This window comes from Sciurus carolinensis, chromosome 5, assembly GCF_902686445.1.
Source record: "Sciurus carolinensis chromosome 5, mSciCar1.2, whole genome shotgun sequence".
Lineage (NCBI taxonomy): Eukaryota > Metazoa > Chordata > Mammalia > Rodentia > Sciuridae > Sciurus > Sciurus carolinensis.
The window spans coordinates 27202770-27220380 of record NC_062217.1 but is presented as its reverse complement, the minus strand read 5'-3'; the positions used below and the strand labels follow the sequence as shown (position 1 = coordinate 27220380).

General features: G+C 44.8%; 1 protein-coding gene across 2 annotated transcripts in view; it reads right to left on the bottom strand.

Annotated features, from left to right (window-relative positions):
- Positions 1-10816: 10816 nt before the first annotated feature.
- Alox5ap (arachidonate 5-lipoxygenase activating protein) overlaps positions 10817-17611 on the bottom strand; it is a 55432-nt gene continuing 48637 nt past the window's right edge. For both annotated transcript variants that reach the window (XM_047553151.1, XM_047553150.1), the window contains one exon: positions 10817-11266. In XM_047553151.1, the coding sequence (XP_047409107.1) occupies positions 11104-11266 (163 nt within the window). In that variant the 3' untranslated portion in view covers positions 10817-11103. The remainder of the gene's footprint in view (positions 11267-17611) is intronic.

The following is a 17611-nucleotide window of genomic DNA, read 5'->3' as shown; positions in this document are numbered from 1 at the left end:
TTCTTTGGGTCCAGTTCCAAATTGGAAAATTCGGAAAAATAAATGACAAATGCACAGGATCAATTGATTTCTCACGGGTGTGATTTTTCTTACCTGACACGTTCTCCATAAACTAGAGCAATGCTGCTTGTTTTCAAATGAATAGACCGGCTCAATATCGCTGTCTGCAGAAGAGGAAATGAGGCATCCTCCTCGGGGCCCTATTTGGAGGATAACTAAGGACAGGCAGCTGTCAGACAAGGTTCTGGATCCCAAGCTTGCTGGTTTAGACAGTGGTGCCAAAAGCCTTTGGAACCTGATAGAAGTCACCAACCCTCCCCATCCCCTGGCTGACGCAACATGAACAACACAGATGCCCCCACACACAATTCTGAGGGTAATTTCAAGGTCTTCACATCTCCCTGTCACTGAGGTCCAGACCCTGAGGCCCTATCTATCAGCCCCTAGCTGTGTGATTTGGGACAAATTATTTGCTCTCTCTCTACAGCTCAACTTCCTCCTCTGTAAAGTGGGTGTGTGGTAATGGCATCGGCTGCACCAGTTTGAATGTGGTTTTCCCTTGAAAGTTTGATGTGCTGGAAGGTTGGTCTCTAAGGTAACAGTGTTGAGAGGTGGGGCAACCGTTAAGAGGTGGGGCCTAGGAAGAGGGTACTAGGTCATGAGCACCACTTTCATAAGGGACTAATGCCTGTCTCTGGAATCTTGTGGGACTGGATTAGTTAATGTGGCAGGAGGTTGTTATAGAGCAAAGCCACTCCATATCTTTGGTCTCTTCACATGTTTGTTTGCTGTTCTTGTCCAACATGCTCCTTTTATGTGATGCCATTCACCATCATCATGATTCAGCATGAGACTCTTACCAGAAGTGATCAGCCGATCTCACCTCCAGTTCTGTCAACCAAAAAACTCCTCTTGTCTTTATAAAGTATCCAGCCTCAGATATTTTGCTATAGTAACGCAAAAGAACTAAAACACTGGCTCATAAATTTGTTTTAAAGATTAAAGAAACAGATGTTTCTAAGTACTTGGTAGAATTTCTTGCCCAGCATAAAAGCTGGTCATTCTTAGGGCATTAGTGATTTTCCCACTTAGATTATGAGTTTAAGATTCCCTGGTCAAAAAGAATAATTGGGTGTGTTATAGTTTATTGTATCAATTCAAAGGAACAATGTCTTATGGATTTCACGGAATAGCAATTAAGAATATACATCTATAATTTACTTTAGAATTATTGGACATTGAGAATGGAATCATGAGTTTGTCTTTGTTGAAGTCTCAACTCTATGAACATTTAGTTTCTCTAATAAAAACTGCACTATCCAGAGCAGTCATCTGGTATTATATCAGAAAGGCATCAGCTCTTCAGAGCTCAATTATCCTCTAAGGCTTTGAAAGTCAGCATCATGCATGTCAGAAATGGGTTTGATGGGTGAAATGAGAGGCTTTGCTAGTCAGCCTCATGGTACCAGAAATAGACTCTCAATGGTGAAATTCAAGGTATATGCCTTAAATATTGTCAAGGTGTTCCTCAAAGATCCAAGATGGCAGACTAGAGGGAGACTGCATTTCTTGTCCCTCCATTACTCAGGATTCAAGTAGAGGAAATACTGTTTCTCTGTGGAGCACTCTTTGCTGCCCACCGATCCCCTGCTGTTTACCCCATTCATCCACCGCAATCACCTGCCTTCTGCCTTTTGAGTGCAGATCGCTCACTGACCACTGCCTATCATATGCTATTTGGCCATTTGGCCTCTTGCCTGCCCATTGGCCCACCTTTCACCTTTCATTAGCCCACTGCCAATGTCCATCTGCCAATCATCCACCGTTAACCTGCAGATAGCCCACAGACCACCCACAGACAGCCAGTAAATTGCTCTTGCCCACTGTTGCCTGAAGTCCATTGTAACAGTACCCACAGGTTTGGTTACACGTGGTTGCTGCCATCTTGGGACAACAGCCAGGGCCTGCGGGTTTGCCACTGAGGCTGCCACCATCTCGGGGCATGGCCACCTCCATCTGGGGACTCAGGCCAGGGCCTGTAGATATATTGGGGTACCTGCAGGTCTGGTTGCACCTGAGGTCTTTCTACTCAGTGTGCTAGTGGCTGCCATCTGGCTGCCTTTTCGCAGGTGGCTCATTTGTGTGAGTGCATCTCTGGTGGTCTCTCTGCAAGTTGAAAGGGCATGGAGATCTTGGGACTGCAGCAAGACAGGGCCTGGGGAAGCTGAAGCCCGGGTTCATCAGATTGCAGCTGGGTTTGCATGGGCCAGTCTAGGTCTGGCAAGCCTGTGGAAAGTAGGAAATTAGGAGCAGTTCCCTGTGGGGAGCACAGGTTGGAGAAACTGGAGAAAACTGGGCTCTCTCCAGCTCGGTGAGTCCTGAAGTGCACAGGGATGGAAGGAGCCGGCTACAATGGGTGGGAAGACTGGAAGAGGGTGTGAGAGCATCTTGCTATGGCTCACCCACCCAACCAGCCCAACCACCCACTGGACTAGAGCTAACTAACATCAAACTTCCCACAACCCCACCTATCAATGGAGAAGGGAAGCTGAGAAAGTTTTCGAAAGCCAATGAAAACAACCATTCGATTTTTCCATTGAGACTTTTCTCCTCCTTTTTTTTTTTCTTTTTCCTTCTCTCTCACATCTCTACCATCTTTGAATCCAAATATTTTTCATGCATCAATTTATTGAGGAATGGGATGTCTGAATAGTATATGACAGTTTTGTTGTGTATTCTTATATTTTACTTTTAAAAAAAAATCTACATATTTTTTCTCTCACCTACCTGTCTCCCTGGATTCTCTTTCTCACTGCTCTCGTACTAACAGCCAACCTCTACTAATTCCTCCCTTACTCTTACTATAAATTTTTACCTCTATCTTCTCTCCCTCTCCCTCATAAACATCACATCTTACACTACTTCTGTTCTCTCATTCATCATTTGAAACAGTAAACCCTTTTAGCAAACTTACTGTTTATATTGTAGACAATAATTGAACACTTCATTTCTGTCTATTGTGACAAAACTGTAGACAACTCAATAGGAGCCATTTGGTTTAAGGTGGTATATTGTTTGCATTGGATGCTGTTAATATTGGTCTCCCCCTTAAAGGTGTTCCTCACCTGTGCACAGACTAAAGAAATTCCATGAGGCCTGTGACCATGCTCGTGGAGATAGCACTATGGTTCTATGCATAAACAATTCCATGACCAACCACTAGTTCAGAGGATTTCTGGTTGTCCCAGCCCTAGGGTATCAGAGTCCTGTCTCTGGAATACTGTTGCATCTGCCTACAGGGAACTGTTTTCAAGGGGTGAAATTCATCAAGCTTACAGTTGTATGAACTGTCCTCGGTAGCTATCTGAAAGAAAGTTTGTATTAAAAAACAAAAATCTGTGTTTGGAGCAGAATTTGTTCTGAGAATTGTTTTCTTAATATTATGACAATGAGGTTTGAGGACACAGCTGACCCTTACCCACTTTAAACATCTCAGTGTTGTCACAGACTCCCCCAAAATGCAGGAGTTGTGCATGGATTTATCTTCTAAAGTCAATTCACAATAGCCTTGAGATAAGACCGACTTTGGATTCCAGATGTGCTACTCCCTAGCTCTTTGAGCTTAGACAAATCTCCTTACCCATAAAATGAGGAAATTAATATTATCCACTTCATTGGGTTATTAAAGAATTAAATGAGATAATGCATATGTGATAGTTAATTTATGCATTGATCTGACTGGGCTAAGGGATGCCCAGATAGCTAGGAAAACACTATTTCTGGGTATTTGTGAGTACATTTCCAGAAGAGATTAACATAAGAATTACTAGATCGAATAAAAAAGATCTGTCCTCACCAAGGTGGGCGGGCATCATCCAGTCCACTGAGCCCAAGAGAACAAGAAGGGGAAGGACAAATTCCTTCCTCTCCTCGAGCTGGGACATGCATCTTCCCCTGACCTCAGACATCAGTGGTCTTGGTTCTGAGGCCATCAGACTCCATCTGGCATGAGTACCTTGCCATCATCCTCTCCCACCATGACTTCTCAGGCCTTCAGACTCAGACTGAATTACACCACCAGCTTGCAGACAGATGATCTCGGGATTTCCTGACCTCCATAATTGTGTGAGCCAATTCTCATCATCCATCAATCAGTCAGCCAATCTTATTGGTTCTGTTTCCCCAGAGAACCCTGGAAAAGCACATCATATCGTACATAGCACACAATAAAAGAGTAAAAGAGTACAACCATGGTGATTATCGGGTGCTTAGGAATTCTTACTTCTTCTCATTACAATTGGCTTTCCAGGGTTCTTTGACTTATTTTCCATGTTCTGGAACTATAAATTGAAAGTGTACACTCCTGCGCTTCTGTGACCTACCTTATCTTCTCCTCTCCTTAGTGTCCTCCACTGCAGTGAAAGTTCTGTGAGATCAGAGACCTTGTCTCTTTAGTCATGTTGAGGCCCAGTATCCAGCCCTATGCCTGGTAAATGGTATGGGCACAACCAGGCTTTATTTGTTCTGTGATTCTCCTCATCGCCCAGGATGAAAACTGGGCATTCTGCTTTATGCTCCCTCTCTTTTCTTTGTTCCCCTCCAACAAATTATGCTTCCTGTTTGTTGTTCCCTCCTAATGTTACATCTTCCATCCTAATTCTACCCTCAGTCACCACCTTAGTTTGGGTGCCATCTTGTATTTCTGCTATTGAAATTGTCACTTATCAACTATCTCCAGCTGGTTCCTGTCTCCAGTCTAGCTGGTTTCTGTCTTCAAAATATCCTGTTACAAAGCTGCCAAATTACTTCTATTAAACTCCTGCTTTGCACATGTACCCACACACACACACCGCAACACATTTTTAACAACTGTCCATTGAGAGCATCCAAATCCCATAGACTGGCAACTCAAGTCTCCACAACCTCGCTCAGGGGTCTTATTTTCAGGAAATCCTTCCCTCCAGTCAGAATGGTTTCCTCATGATTTCCAACCATTCCTGCATTCCCAACCTAAGTCCACAGTCTGGCATCTCTCAAAGCTTTCCACCAAATTCTCTCTAAATGACAGAGAAGGATTGACGGTAGTACCTAGTAGGAGGCGCTGCTTTAAAGCTTTCAAGTCTCCTGTTTCATATTAAGAGCCCATAGGAATTTTGCAGTTCTATCTCATCATTTAGCCATGTGTGTCTTAACATAGAAAACTTTTAAATTATAGCCAGCCTGCAACATTGGATGGGTTCAATCTCTAGCATCAGGAAGATGCCTGTGGCTTTATGGATCCTCTATGATTCCCTCTCCTGAGCTCTGCCCTTCCTGCATCACCCCTGCCAGACCTACCCGTGGTCTTTCCTCCTGGGTCTCAGTGAAGCTCCTCCTCCTATCCCTGGCTGTTTTGGGCAGCAGACATGGCTTCTCTAGGTCCACGCTGCTCGTCGCATCCGCTGCAACCTGAACTGCTGACGATCTTTTCATACACAGTACTGTTCCCCCAAATAGAAAGTAGCCTCCTTGAGACAAGGACCCTCTGTCACTCCTGCATTTATTCCCTCTGGTGTAGTACAGAGCTTTGGACACAAGCAACTCTCAACAATGCATCCTCTATTCCTCATATGCTTTAAAGTGTCTCTTTAACATTTTCATTTTATATTGATTTTTTTCTTTTCTCCTCTTTATTTCCTACCCCTCTTTAAAAGCCCTCCCTTCTCCCTTCTCAAGTCTGAGTAAACCAAACACCGAGTTATCTCTCCATGATAGGAGCTTTGCTGATGTTATGCTTTAAAAGGCTTCAAATAGAACAGTAAAGCGAGTAATAAGAGTCATAAATAATGCTACTTTTTTGTAGCATTTCATCAAGGTCAGGACTTGTGCTCAATGCTTTATTTGCCTTGTTTCATAACACACCAGCTGGGAATCCCTCACCGAGGTAAAGTGGAACATTCTAGAAAAGTACATAAGCAATTTTCAACTTCCCGATGACCTACTTCCTTTCTCTGCCTGGCCTCTCCCAGTTAATGTCTCGATGTAGCCCTACCACACAGGAAGAGTGAAGGCCTGAAAGGAGGGGCTTGAGACTAAGGGTTAAAATGAGGTGAGGTTCAGGCATTAGCTGTGCTTTCCGTGGTCCCCATTAACCCAGGTGATTGAAAGGGGAGATGGAAAGGATGTGTCAGCCAAAGCCAAAGTGTTATTGTGGCTCTTTTTCTCTCAATAGACACCTACAACACACACACACACACCACACTCGCACACACCACACACCACACACACACACTTTCCTCTGGGCCCTCCCCCCAACCTTTCTCTGAGGCTGAAAATTGTAAGAAACATCCACTCTTACAGTGTCAATCACAGCAGCCAGCACCATTTTAATTTGTCACTGGCCAATATGCTAAGTTTAAATATTTGGGACTATTTGAGTCCATTTAGGCTGCTATAATGAAATATCATAGACTGGGTGGCTTATAAACAACAAAAATTTAGGTTCACAGCTCTGGAGGCTGGAAATCTAAAATCAAGGTACTGACAGATTTGGTGTCTGGTGAGATCCTGTTTATTGGTAGATAGATGAAGCCCTCTTACAGTGTACTCACAAGGTAGAAGGAGCAAAGGGGCCCCTTAGGCCTATGTAAGGCGTCTGTCCCATACATGAGGACCCTACTCCCATGACCTAATTATTCCTCAGGGGCTCCAACTCCTAATGCCATCACCTTGGGGTTGGGATTTCAACATAAAAATTTTGGAAGGATGCAAACATTCAGATCATAGTAAAGGCAGAAGGAAATCATGGGATTGGCACATGGTCCCATCTCCAGGTAAGAATAGGTATTTCCAGACAGTCACTGTGGCCACATTCTGCCTACCACAGCCCTGTCACTAAGTACCCAGTGTATTTGCACCAAAGAAAGTAATCATGCACCAAAGTTTCTTTCTTTGGCCCTCTGGCTGATGGACTGAGCAGCTATTTAGTAGTCTGGATTCTAAGAAGGTTTATATTTAATTGTGTGTATCAGTGGGTTCCAGTCTTCTAACTGCAAACCCATTTTTGCAGTCACTTCTCAACTATTTAAGTCAATTTTTATTAACCTTTGTTTCCAAAAATTATCAGAAGGAGTTATTTTCATTTAGGTAGTCCACCTGATTCTAGGAAACCTGTTCTGATTTCTTTTAGGCCAAGTAAGAATGTGCATTTTCAGGACTGCAGTCAATTTTAATATATAGGCTCCATGAAGACAATATGTGCTACATATCAGCACCACATCCAAGGGCTTCACAAGGCTAACAAGAAAAAAAGGAAGCTACATGTCTCCCGGGACTCTGGTCTATTGGTGTGCCAAGCCAAATTTTTAATTTGGAGAGCAATTCTGCAGAAATGAACAGAAACTCCTCTCTAAACATTTTAATAAGAATAACCCCCCGAGCCAATATGCAATTGAATGCATTGCTTTCTAGTAATTTCATTTATACAACCGCTCCACAAGCTGTTTCTCTCTCCATATTCAGATAACCCTAGCCTCTAGGGTGACTGTAAAAATGATATTTTAATAATGTGCCACATCTGTGATCAGAAATACTTAATGAAACACTCTCATGATCATATGGTAACAAGCTTCAAAGAACTATTTTCCAGATTTAGGTAGGACCGGTATGTTGCTTGTGGTAACTTTCATAGACCAATTTTTCCATTTGTCTGCAAGAAATCATGCCTAAAAATGAGTGTTCAGAACAAGGCCCAGCCTTTGTTGCAGCCACGAGGCCTTGCCAGTTCCGGGGAACTTATAGATCAGCACCTCCAACAGGACCATAAAGTGAGCCATTTGTATTGTTTTAAGATTTTCTAATAACCACATTAAGAAAAATACAAAGAAACCCATGCAATTAATAATGAGATTACATTGTGTTTAACAGTGTAGCTCTAAAAGAATACCATTTCAATGTGTAATCAATACAAAAACATTCTAATGCAATATTTTGCATTCATTTTTTTTCCATACTGTCTTCAAAATCCAGAGTGCATTTTACGTCTCTGCTTAGAGGAACCAGATTTCAAGGACTAAGGAGCCAAGTGGACCAGTAGCTCAAGCAAACACACGCAGAACTGACGTATGGGGAGAAGTCACAGAAGTGAGCAGGGATTCTACCCCACGTCTGGCACTCTGGACAAGGGTCTGACCACCATGTGGTGCTGCCTCTGTTTAGAGAAGGGGTCTCCAATTTAGGAGCTCTGTGCCTGAGACCCTCCTCTTTCCTAATTATGAAGCAACTCTACCTCCATCTTAACCCCCTCGTGCCCTCAGCCACTACCTTGCCCCCAGCCACACCAAGTACAGCCTCTAATGGGCCACACACCATTTCTTCTCCTGACCCTTTAGAGGTGTCACGGTCAGTTTGAACAGCCTAGCATTTAAGAGCTAAGCTGTTACCAGGTTTCATTAGGCATATTCTGGTCTAGCCCACTTTTAGGAAAACTGATTTGTCTTGTTTTTTTCAGGACCATCCCAGTTTTAAAATTGAAACCCCCAAATCATGTCTATAATCCCAGCAACTCAGAAGACTAAGGCAGGAGAATCCCAACTTCAAAGCCAGCCTCAGCAACTTTGTGAGACCCTCTCTCAAAACAAAAAACAAAAAGGACTGGGGATGTGGCTCAGTGGTTAAGCATTCTGGGTTCAATCCGTGCTGAAGAAGAAGGAGAAGGAGAAGAGGAGGAGGAGGAGGAGGGGAAGGAGAAGAGGAGGAGGAGGAGGAAGGAGGAGAAAGGGGGAAGGAGGAAGGAGGAAAGAGGAAGTAGGAAGGAGGAAGGAGGAGAAAGAAGTGGGAGGAGAAAGGAGGAGAAGACCCCACACAGGAAATCCCTCAGTCCATGGTGAATTGGGGTGAGTGATCACCTTATCATCTTCCAAACCAAGTCCAGGCAGGCAAAGGCCTAGTGTCCACACTGCCCTACAACCTGCCTTGCCGTCTTGCCAAGAAGAAGAGGAAAGCCTGGCTTGGATGTTAGGGTGCGACTCCTGGAGATCTAAGAGCAGAAGCTGCTGTCCTGAGGCAGCCGGTGCTGACGCTCCCGCTGGACGGAGTCGACAGTGCAGGCCCAGTGCCTAGACCTCAGACTGACTGACCTGGGAAGCCAAGTCCACTGGGGCCTGCTATGACTTGAATGTGTCCACCAGAGTTGGTGTGTTAAAAACTTAATCCTTAATGTAAGAGTTTTGAGAGGTGGGACTTTTAAGAGGTGATTAATGTTATCACAGGAGTGAGTTCATCGTCAAGGGAGTGGGTTTCTTGTAAATTCATCCCTCTCTTGTTCCCTCTGGCATGTGCTCTCTTGGGGTGATGCAGCAAGAAGGCCCTCACCAAGTCCCAGCCCCTCAACCTCAGACATCCCAGCCTTCAGAACTGTAAAAAATCTGTTCTTTATAAATTACCCAGTCTCTGGTACTCTGTTATAGTAACACAAAACAGACTAAGACAAAGCCTCTCCCTTGAAATGGGACAGCTTGCTGCCCTCAGGGTCGCACAGGAAGCCCAGTGATCCCGACCTCAGACTGCACCCATTTCCATGTTCGGCCAGCCCCAATCCCCTTGTGGGCAACTTAGGGAGAGCTGAGGAAGGTTCAGGGCCTTCCTAAGATTGTGATCATCATGATACTCAGCTGGGACACACAGGGGACCCATTCTATTGTTGATCACCTCAACTGAAGCTCAATCTTAATGAGTTTAACTCCCCTACAAGAGCCACCTTGTCTCTGTTGAGTGTCCTGGATGTTTGCACCCCATGTGTTTGTCAGCTTTTTGTTGCTGTGACCAAAATACCTGACAAGAATAACTTAGAGGAGGAAAAGTCTATTTTGGCTCACAGTTTCAGAGGTTTAGTCCATAGTGGAACAACTCCTGTGGTCTGGGCCCAAGGCGAGGCAGAAAATTATGGGAGAAGAGTTGGCTTCTCCTTTCAAGGCAGCCAGGAAGCAGAGAGCGGGGGGAAGGGACTGCAGGGAAGAAGAACCGATCCAGAGCATGTCCCCAGTGACCACCTCCCCTAGCCACACCCCACCTGCATACAGTTGCCCCCCAGTCAGTCATTTCAAGCTGGGTGGACCGATGAGGTTTTAACTCTCATAATCAAATCATTTCACATTTGAACATTCTTGCATTAACACGGGAACTTTTGGGGACACCCCATTTCCAAACCATGACATCCCCCCATCTTCTAGCTGTGCTCATGATGTCAAGAGGCACCAAGTGTGACAATGGTTGGATCCTAGACCAGGCATGGTGGCACACGCCTGTAATCACAGCAGCTTGGGGGCTGAGGAAGGAAGATGGCAAGTTCAAGGCTAACCTCAACCATTTAGCAAGACCCTAAGCAACTTAGTGAGATCTATCTCTAATAAAATATGAACAGGGCTGGGGATATGCTGTTTAAGCACCCCTGGGTTCAATCCCCAGGACCAAATATATATATATATGTTCAATACACATCTTTTATTAAATACAACCAGTAATTCATGGGCTCACCCACCCATTATTTTGTCCAGCCACTATTTGGTGGCACCTGGCATTATCTTAGGCTCTCACAGGGAATCATAACACATTTTAAACTGCATGATATGGTAAGTATTGTGCACAATGCATGTATATACCGATGTCAACCTAACCCACAGAAGGCGTTTGTAGTGGCGGGATGCTTGATCAATAAAAGATCCTTACGGAGGCCTGTCTTCTATAGGATGGGTAGTGTCTCTTTTATTATCATCATTTATGTTGAAGAAAATAAACTAGTAGTTCATAAAGATAAACCCCCAAAAATGAGCCATCAGTCTAAAACTTATCCATGCATTTTATTTTAGGAAAACACACATCACATCTTCCGAGAATAGGAAAAGTCATGGATCTGAATAACAACCTGGGGGCCATGCCACATTCAAGGGGCAGAGCTGACTCGAAATTCTTTTCTTCCCGGAAAAGCGAGGTTAACTGAGGCTGTGAAGCCCAGATGGCCATGAGATTTACAGCTGTGAGAGTGGAGCAGAATCCTTTAGAGGGTTGAGTTATGATGCCATCTAGGTATTGATTAGATGAGAGCCACAGCCCGTATTCAGCAGAGAGTCAGGGAATGAGAAGCAGAGGGGAGATGGTGGTGGTTATGGTCTTTATGTAGTTTTCAAAGTCACTTCCGAAAAGGAGGATGAGGTAATAGTTGAATATACCAGCAACGGACATGAGGAGCAGGAACAGGATGATGCGCTTCCCAAACATGTAGCCCGGGGTGCTGGAAAAGAAGAGGGGAGAAAACTATAGACTAGCGCCAATGACACCCTTTTCACCAAAACATGTCATCGCTTCCAGATTCGTGGGGTTTGGATTACAGCCCCTGTAACTCCACAATGCTCCCAGGTACCCATTTGCTTTATACAAAGGAGGGAAGTGTCTTGGGCATTATTAGTCGATGAACGCAATTCAAAGCCAAGGTGAAGGAGCCCAGAACTCAAAACCCATCATCCGTAGGGCACAGTGGCCCTGGCTTCTCCGCGCTCTCCCAAGGTCCTTAATGCCAGCAACTTGACAGCGGGAGGGTGGCGGGGCCTGCTGGTTGTCAGGCAGTCCCACCCAGGATTAGGAACACCATCACCTCATTAAAACCCTCTCTGCAAAGTCACTCTGCAGGAGGGTCTGAAAGACCCATGCTGGGCCTGGAGGCTGTGTGTATAAGGCAGGACAGTGTTCCAAGTGATGTTTTAAATGAGCCAGCAAAGCTGGTGGAATGGAAAAGGTGCTTCGGCATCTGAGAGTTCAAGCTATTCTCCTGAAGCTACCTGGGAGTAACGTGTGTTTGCTTTAATGAGAGCTGAGCACCCACCCATGGGAAGCAGGACCTGACGTTTCTGAGTGGAGGGAGAGGGACTTTTTAATACGTTTATATCTTGCTCTCGAAGGCTCAAAATCCTAAGCTGCTTAGGCAGATCATCAGCTGGGTCAGGAGGCATTTCCCTAGTGAGATGTGACCACCTAATCGCAGGCAGAGGCCGCCCTCGGGCCTCTCTCCTGCCTGCCGTTTCTGGGCCCAGCTGAGTGGAGTTAGCCTCTCTGGAAAGTCCAGTCAAATGGTTATTAACAAAAGACGTGGTGAGGGCATTCTCTGGTAATCAAGGATGCTCACCGAGAACAGCCTACTCAGCTGAACAGGTGAGTTAATGCCCTGCAACCTGTTTCTTGCTGTGATCCGAGAAGGAAAGCAGAATTTGGCCACCCCAGAGGTTCATAGTATAACTCAGAATTTTCCTACAGCGAGAGTTTGGAAGTCACTGAGCAGTTAAATATACACCTCCTCGTTACTCAAAGTGTGGTCCGTGAACCAGCAGTAGCAACTTCTGCCAGCAGCCTGTCAGGAATGGAAAATGGCAAGTCCCTCTCAGACCTAGGGAATCCGAAGCTGCATTTCCGCGAGCTCCCTACACGACTCATGCACACATGAGGGTTTGAAAAGTGCCACTCCTGCTCCTGGTCAGCTTTGTTCTTGTCTCCTTAGGTGCCTGTCCACAGTCCTGCTCGTGAAGTGGGGCATTCTTTCTCCTTAATGGGGTGCAAAATCCATCCCAAATGAAAGCGTTACGGCTGAATTGTGTCACCATTAAATTCGTGTACTGAAGTCTTAACCCCCAGTACCTCAGAATCTGACTCTGTTTAGTGCCAGGGTCTTTCTTTACTATTATTTTAATTGAAAAATAATAATTTTGTCTACTCATGGGCTACCATGTGATGTTGTGCTCTACGTATACATGGTAGAAAGAGCCACTCAAGCTTATTAACATATCTACCACCTCACCAGCTTACCTTTAGTGTGTGTATGATGAGATCGTTAACTATCTATTTTTAGCAGTTTTGAAATACACAATACATTCTTATTAACTGTGATACTGTGCAGTGCAATAGATCAGTAAAAACTTATTCCTCCAGTCTCACGGAATCTGCATACCCTTTGATCAACAACTCACCTTTCCCCAGCCCTCCCGAGATAGCATCTTTAAAGAGGTAACTAAGATAGAATGGGGTCATCTAGGTGAGCCCTAATCGGCACCTACTGGTGTCCCTACTAAAAGAGGAAAGTAGCACAGACAGGTACAAAAAGAAGAATGTGCACAAGGGGAGAAGATGCCATCTACAAGCCCGGAAGAGAGGCTTTTGAGAAAGCAGAGCTGCCCACACCTTGATCTTGGACTTGCAGCCTCTAGGACCGAGGGACTACATTTCTGTTATTTAAGCCATCTGGTCCCCAGTGCTTTGTTACGGCAGCTCCGGAAAACTAATGTAGAGAGTCACCTGCTAGTGCTGGTAAAGGAAGGAGAAGGAAATAAAGGCGTCCACACAAGGGCTATTTTTAACTAGAGAATAAAGGGTTCAGAGAAATTAAATTGTGAGAAGTCAAATACTGCGCTGGCTCAGATCTAGCACAGGAATGAGGGCACCATATGCTCATTCCAGAAACAAGAAAAAGTGATTTGCAAAATCATTTTGTGCTCAAGCTAAAACCGTAGTGAAAGAGGAGAGAGGGCCTCCTGATGAAATCGTGGTGTTCTTGGATTTAGGTAGAATTTTTCAACGTTCTCAAGACACGAGCTTCTGTGGGAGCCAGGATTAGGGGACAGTAACTGGTCCCAGGCTCAGGGTGTGCAAGGCAAAAGCTCGGCCCAGGATTCCACCACCTCAGAGTTCAGTGGAAGATGGACCCGGGCTGGGCGCTTCATCAGATGCATCTCTAAGTCCTGAGGATAGAGACAGGAGCCCAGCCCTGGGAGGTGGGCATGGTGTGCACAGAGAGGGGCTTAGCCAGCCTGCTGAGGGAGCCTGAAATGACGCAGAGGGCAGAAGCAATGTCGGGGGGACCTACGCAGTGCACACACAGGACCATTAGCTCTTGAAGAACCCAGATTCTCTTTTTTTGTTTCTAAAAGTTGATACATAATTCTCTCTAAAAGGATGGAAAAGGTGGGAATTAGATTATTAAGCACCTGTTGGGGCCAGGTATTCTATATCCATGTCATTTAATTCTCACCACCACTCTGAGGGGATGTATTATTAACCTATTTTCCAATTGGGGAAACCAAGAACAGAGAGGTGCAGTGATTTGCCTCAGGTCACACAGTCAGGAAAAGGTGGAACAGGAACTGAAACCTGCCTGTATGAGGCTGAACTCCTACTTTTTTGCACCATACTGACTTCCTGGAGACTCCTTCAGACTTTGAAGACTGGGATTTGGTTATTAGTTTTGAAACAAATGGGCCCTCCTCGAGCAGCCAAAGTTTACGTGAAAATATAAAGGAGGTATTATGCTGAACAATTTCCCTCTGGACGAGGCTGGAAATCTCCAGGACGAGGTGAGGTAGTGCAGGAGACAGTGAGCCTGGAAGCCAGAGGCCTGAGGCTGTGGCCTCTGGGCAGTCACCACCCTCCCCCACCTCACCAGAACCACTTCCCACCCCAGTTTTTGACATGCACATAATGTGAGAGAGGGACAGAAAATGTTACCGTCCCTTTTGGTTTTCAAGTTCTGTTCTTGGGACTGGGGGTGTAGCTCAGTGGTATTCTGCTTACCTAGCATACTGGAGGCCCTGGGTTTGATCCCCAGCACTACTAACAATAATAATAAAAATAAAATTCTGTTCGTAAAAGAATTGTCCCTTTAAATCTGGTGACTTCTAAAGGAAATAAACATTGTACGCTCCATAAGAGTTGGATGTCGTCTTCTCCATTCACCTGTGTATCTCCATCAATATTTATCAACTGAACGAACCATTCTCAGAATAGAGGCTTGAATAGCCTCCAGTGATTCCCGCCTCCAGCATATATAAGAATTCCCAAAAAAATCCAGGTTGAAATGCAGACTCCTGGGCCTCCCGGGCAGAGGTTCTATAAATCCAGGGTGGGGCCCAGGAATCTGTATTTTGTGCCTCAAAGGATTCTGCTGCGGGTGTTGGCAGATTTCACTTTCAGAAATGCCAGGATTGCCAAAAGAAGCAAGTTTGTCCTTGAACCCTGGTGAGTAACATTTGGAAGGGTGTAGAGACTAAGTTATTGATGGTGGGGAGAGAAATGACTGCCAAGGTTCTGTTCTCTTGCCTTTTGAAATCCAGGTCCATTGTTATTTCTATAAGCTGAATATCTTTGGTCTGGCATTGTGCCCCTGACTCTGCGCCATAGCCTGGCTTTGTCATGTTCATTGTTATTCCTCAACAAGGGCAGCAGGTGTCATAAATACGTACTGAAGAACTGTCCAGTGAGGAGCGAGTGAGGAGCAGGCCAATAACCGAGGAGAAGGCGGAGTTGGGTACACTGAGTTCATTGACCCCAAAAGTCACCAAGGACCAGAGTCTGAAGGTGTCTTCCAAAATTCCTATGCTGACAATCACCAGTGGGATAATATTAAGAGAGGGGGTCCCCTAGGAGGTGACTAAGTCATGGGGTGGAGTTGTCATGAATAGGATTAGTGACCTATAAAGAGGTGGAAAGGAGCCCCCAGCCCTTTGCCCTTCTGCCTCTGCCTTGTGAAAACACAGCAATGAGGCACCATCTTGGAAGCAGAGAGCAGCTTTCACCAGACACCAGACCTGACAGCACCTTGATTTTGGGCTTGCCAGACTCCAGAACTGGGAGAAATGAGTTTCTGTTGTGTGTCAATTACCCAGCCTGCAGTCTTTTGTTATAGCAGCCTGAACCGACTGAGACCTTAATCATTGCCCAAACCCCACTGAGCTGTGAACTTCAAATTGCCAAGAGGAATTTAATGGGGACCCATCAGGGGATGGGACTTGAGGGACAGGAAGAGGGAGCAGCTTAGGGCCAGGTAAGGTAAATGACAAAAGTCAAATAGTCATATAATAGGATACTGATCACCAATGAGTTTGGTCCAAAGAGTAGTTTAGAATGAAAGGAGAAGAAACTAAGGTTCATTCTTAACTACTCTGTAGTAACTGTGCTGTAGATGAGCTGTAAAGGACAGGGAGGAAGGACTCAGGAAGTGGGAGGAGGGGCTGGAAATAAGAGCCAGGAACTTGTAGGAGGAAGAGGGAGGAGGGAAGTGCACACTCCTCAGAGGGCAGCCTGCAGCCACGAGCAAAAACTTCACAGGGAGATACATGGCAGGGTGTCTGCCCACCCACTGGACCAAGAATGAGACCAGAACTCTGTAGTGGACAGGGTCAAAGCAACTTCTGGGAAGGAGAAAGAGAGAAATTCTTGAGGGAGGCTCTCATGGGCAGTATTCTCCTAGGCTGGTAAAGCCAAGGGCAAAAGAGGTCCCAAGAGCATCGAAATAAGGTGTCTGCAGAGTTCAAAACAGCCCACAGGACAGATGGGGACCTGGGTGGAGGTGAGTCCTCAACCAAATACAATATTAGCAACTAGTTTCTAGAAAACAGAATTGAAAATCCTCTTGGACTTAACCTCAAAGACCCTTGGGCATGCATTTACCTCAGGCTGTATTTTGGTCTAGAATAGGACTAGACCTTTCTTCTGGTATCTATCACTTCTCTTGATGACTGCTGCTCAGAGCTCTGGGTTAAGAAGGATTCTGGAACCAAGTTGGTCTCAGCAAGAAAGAGCCCGATTGGTGGGAATGTAAATTAGTACAGCCATTATGGAAAACAATACGGAAACTCTTCAGAAAATTGGAAATAGAACTTCCAGATAATCCAGAAATCCCACTATTGGGTATTATCTGAAAGAACTGACACTGGTATGACAAAGACACATCTGTACTCATGTGTTTATTGCGGCACTATTCACAACTGCCAAGATATGGACTCAACCTAAGGGTCCATTCATGTAAAGGTGGTAGGTATGTGGGCACATGGAATATTATTCAGTCACAAAAAAGGATGAATTTTTTTCATTTACAGCAACATACATGGAACTGGAGAGCATTATGCTAAGTGAAATCTAGGCACAGAAAGAGGAATATCACGTGCTCACTTTCATATGGAAATTAAAACAACCTCAAAGAAGTAGAGAATAGAAGAGCAGTCACCAGATCCTGAGAAGTATTTGGGAGAGGTGGGGTAGAGAAGATGGTTAATAGATACAGAGTGCCATTGGAAAGGAGGAATAAGTTCTAATGTTCTGCACAGTGGGATAATTATGGTTGACAAGAACTAATTAAACATCTTAAAATAGCTAGTATAGAGGATTTTGAATGTTTTCAACACAAAGAAATGATGAATGTTTGAGGTGGTGGATACGCCAATTACCCAATGATCATTACACTTTGTATACATGTATTACAAATCACACCATACTCTATAAATATGTACAGTTACTATGTGTCCATTAAAAATAAAAATATTTTGTAAAAGAAGGAGAAGGAAGGAAGGAAGGAAGGAAGGAAGGAAGGAAGGAAGGAAGGAAGGAAGGAAGGAAGAGATGCAGTACCTCATGCCTATAATTCTTGAGACTTGGGAGGCTGAGGCAGGAGGATTACAAGTTCAAAGCCAGCCTCAGCAACTTAGCAAGGCCCTAAGCAACTTAGTGAGATCCTGTCTCAATATTTAAAATATATATATATATATGTGTGTGTGTATATATCTACACACACACGCACACACACACATATATGGACTTAATA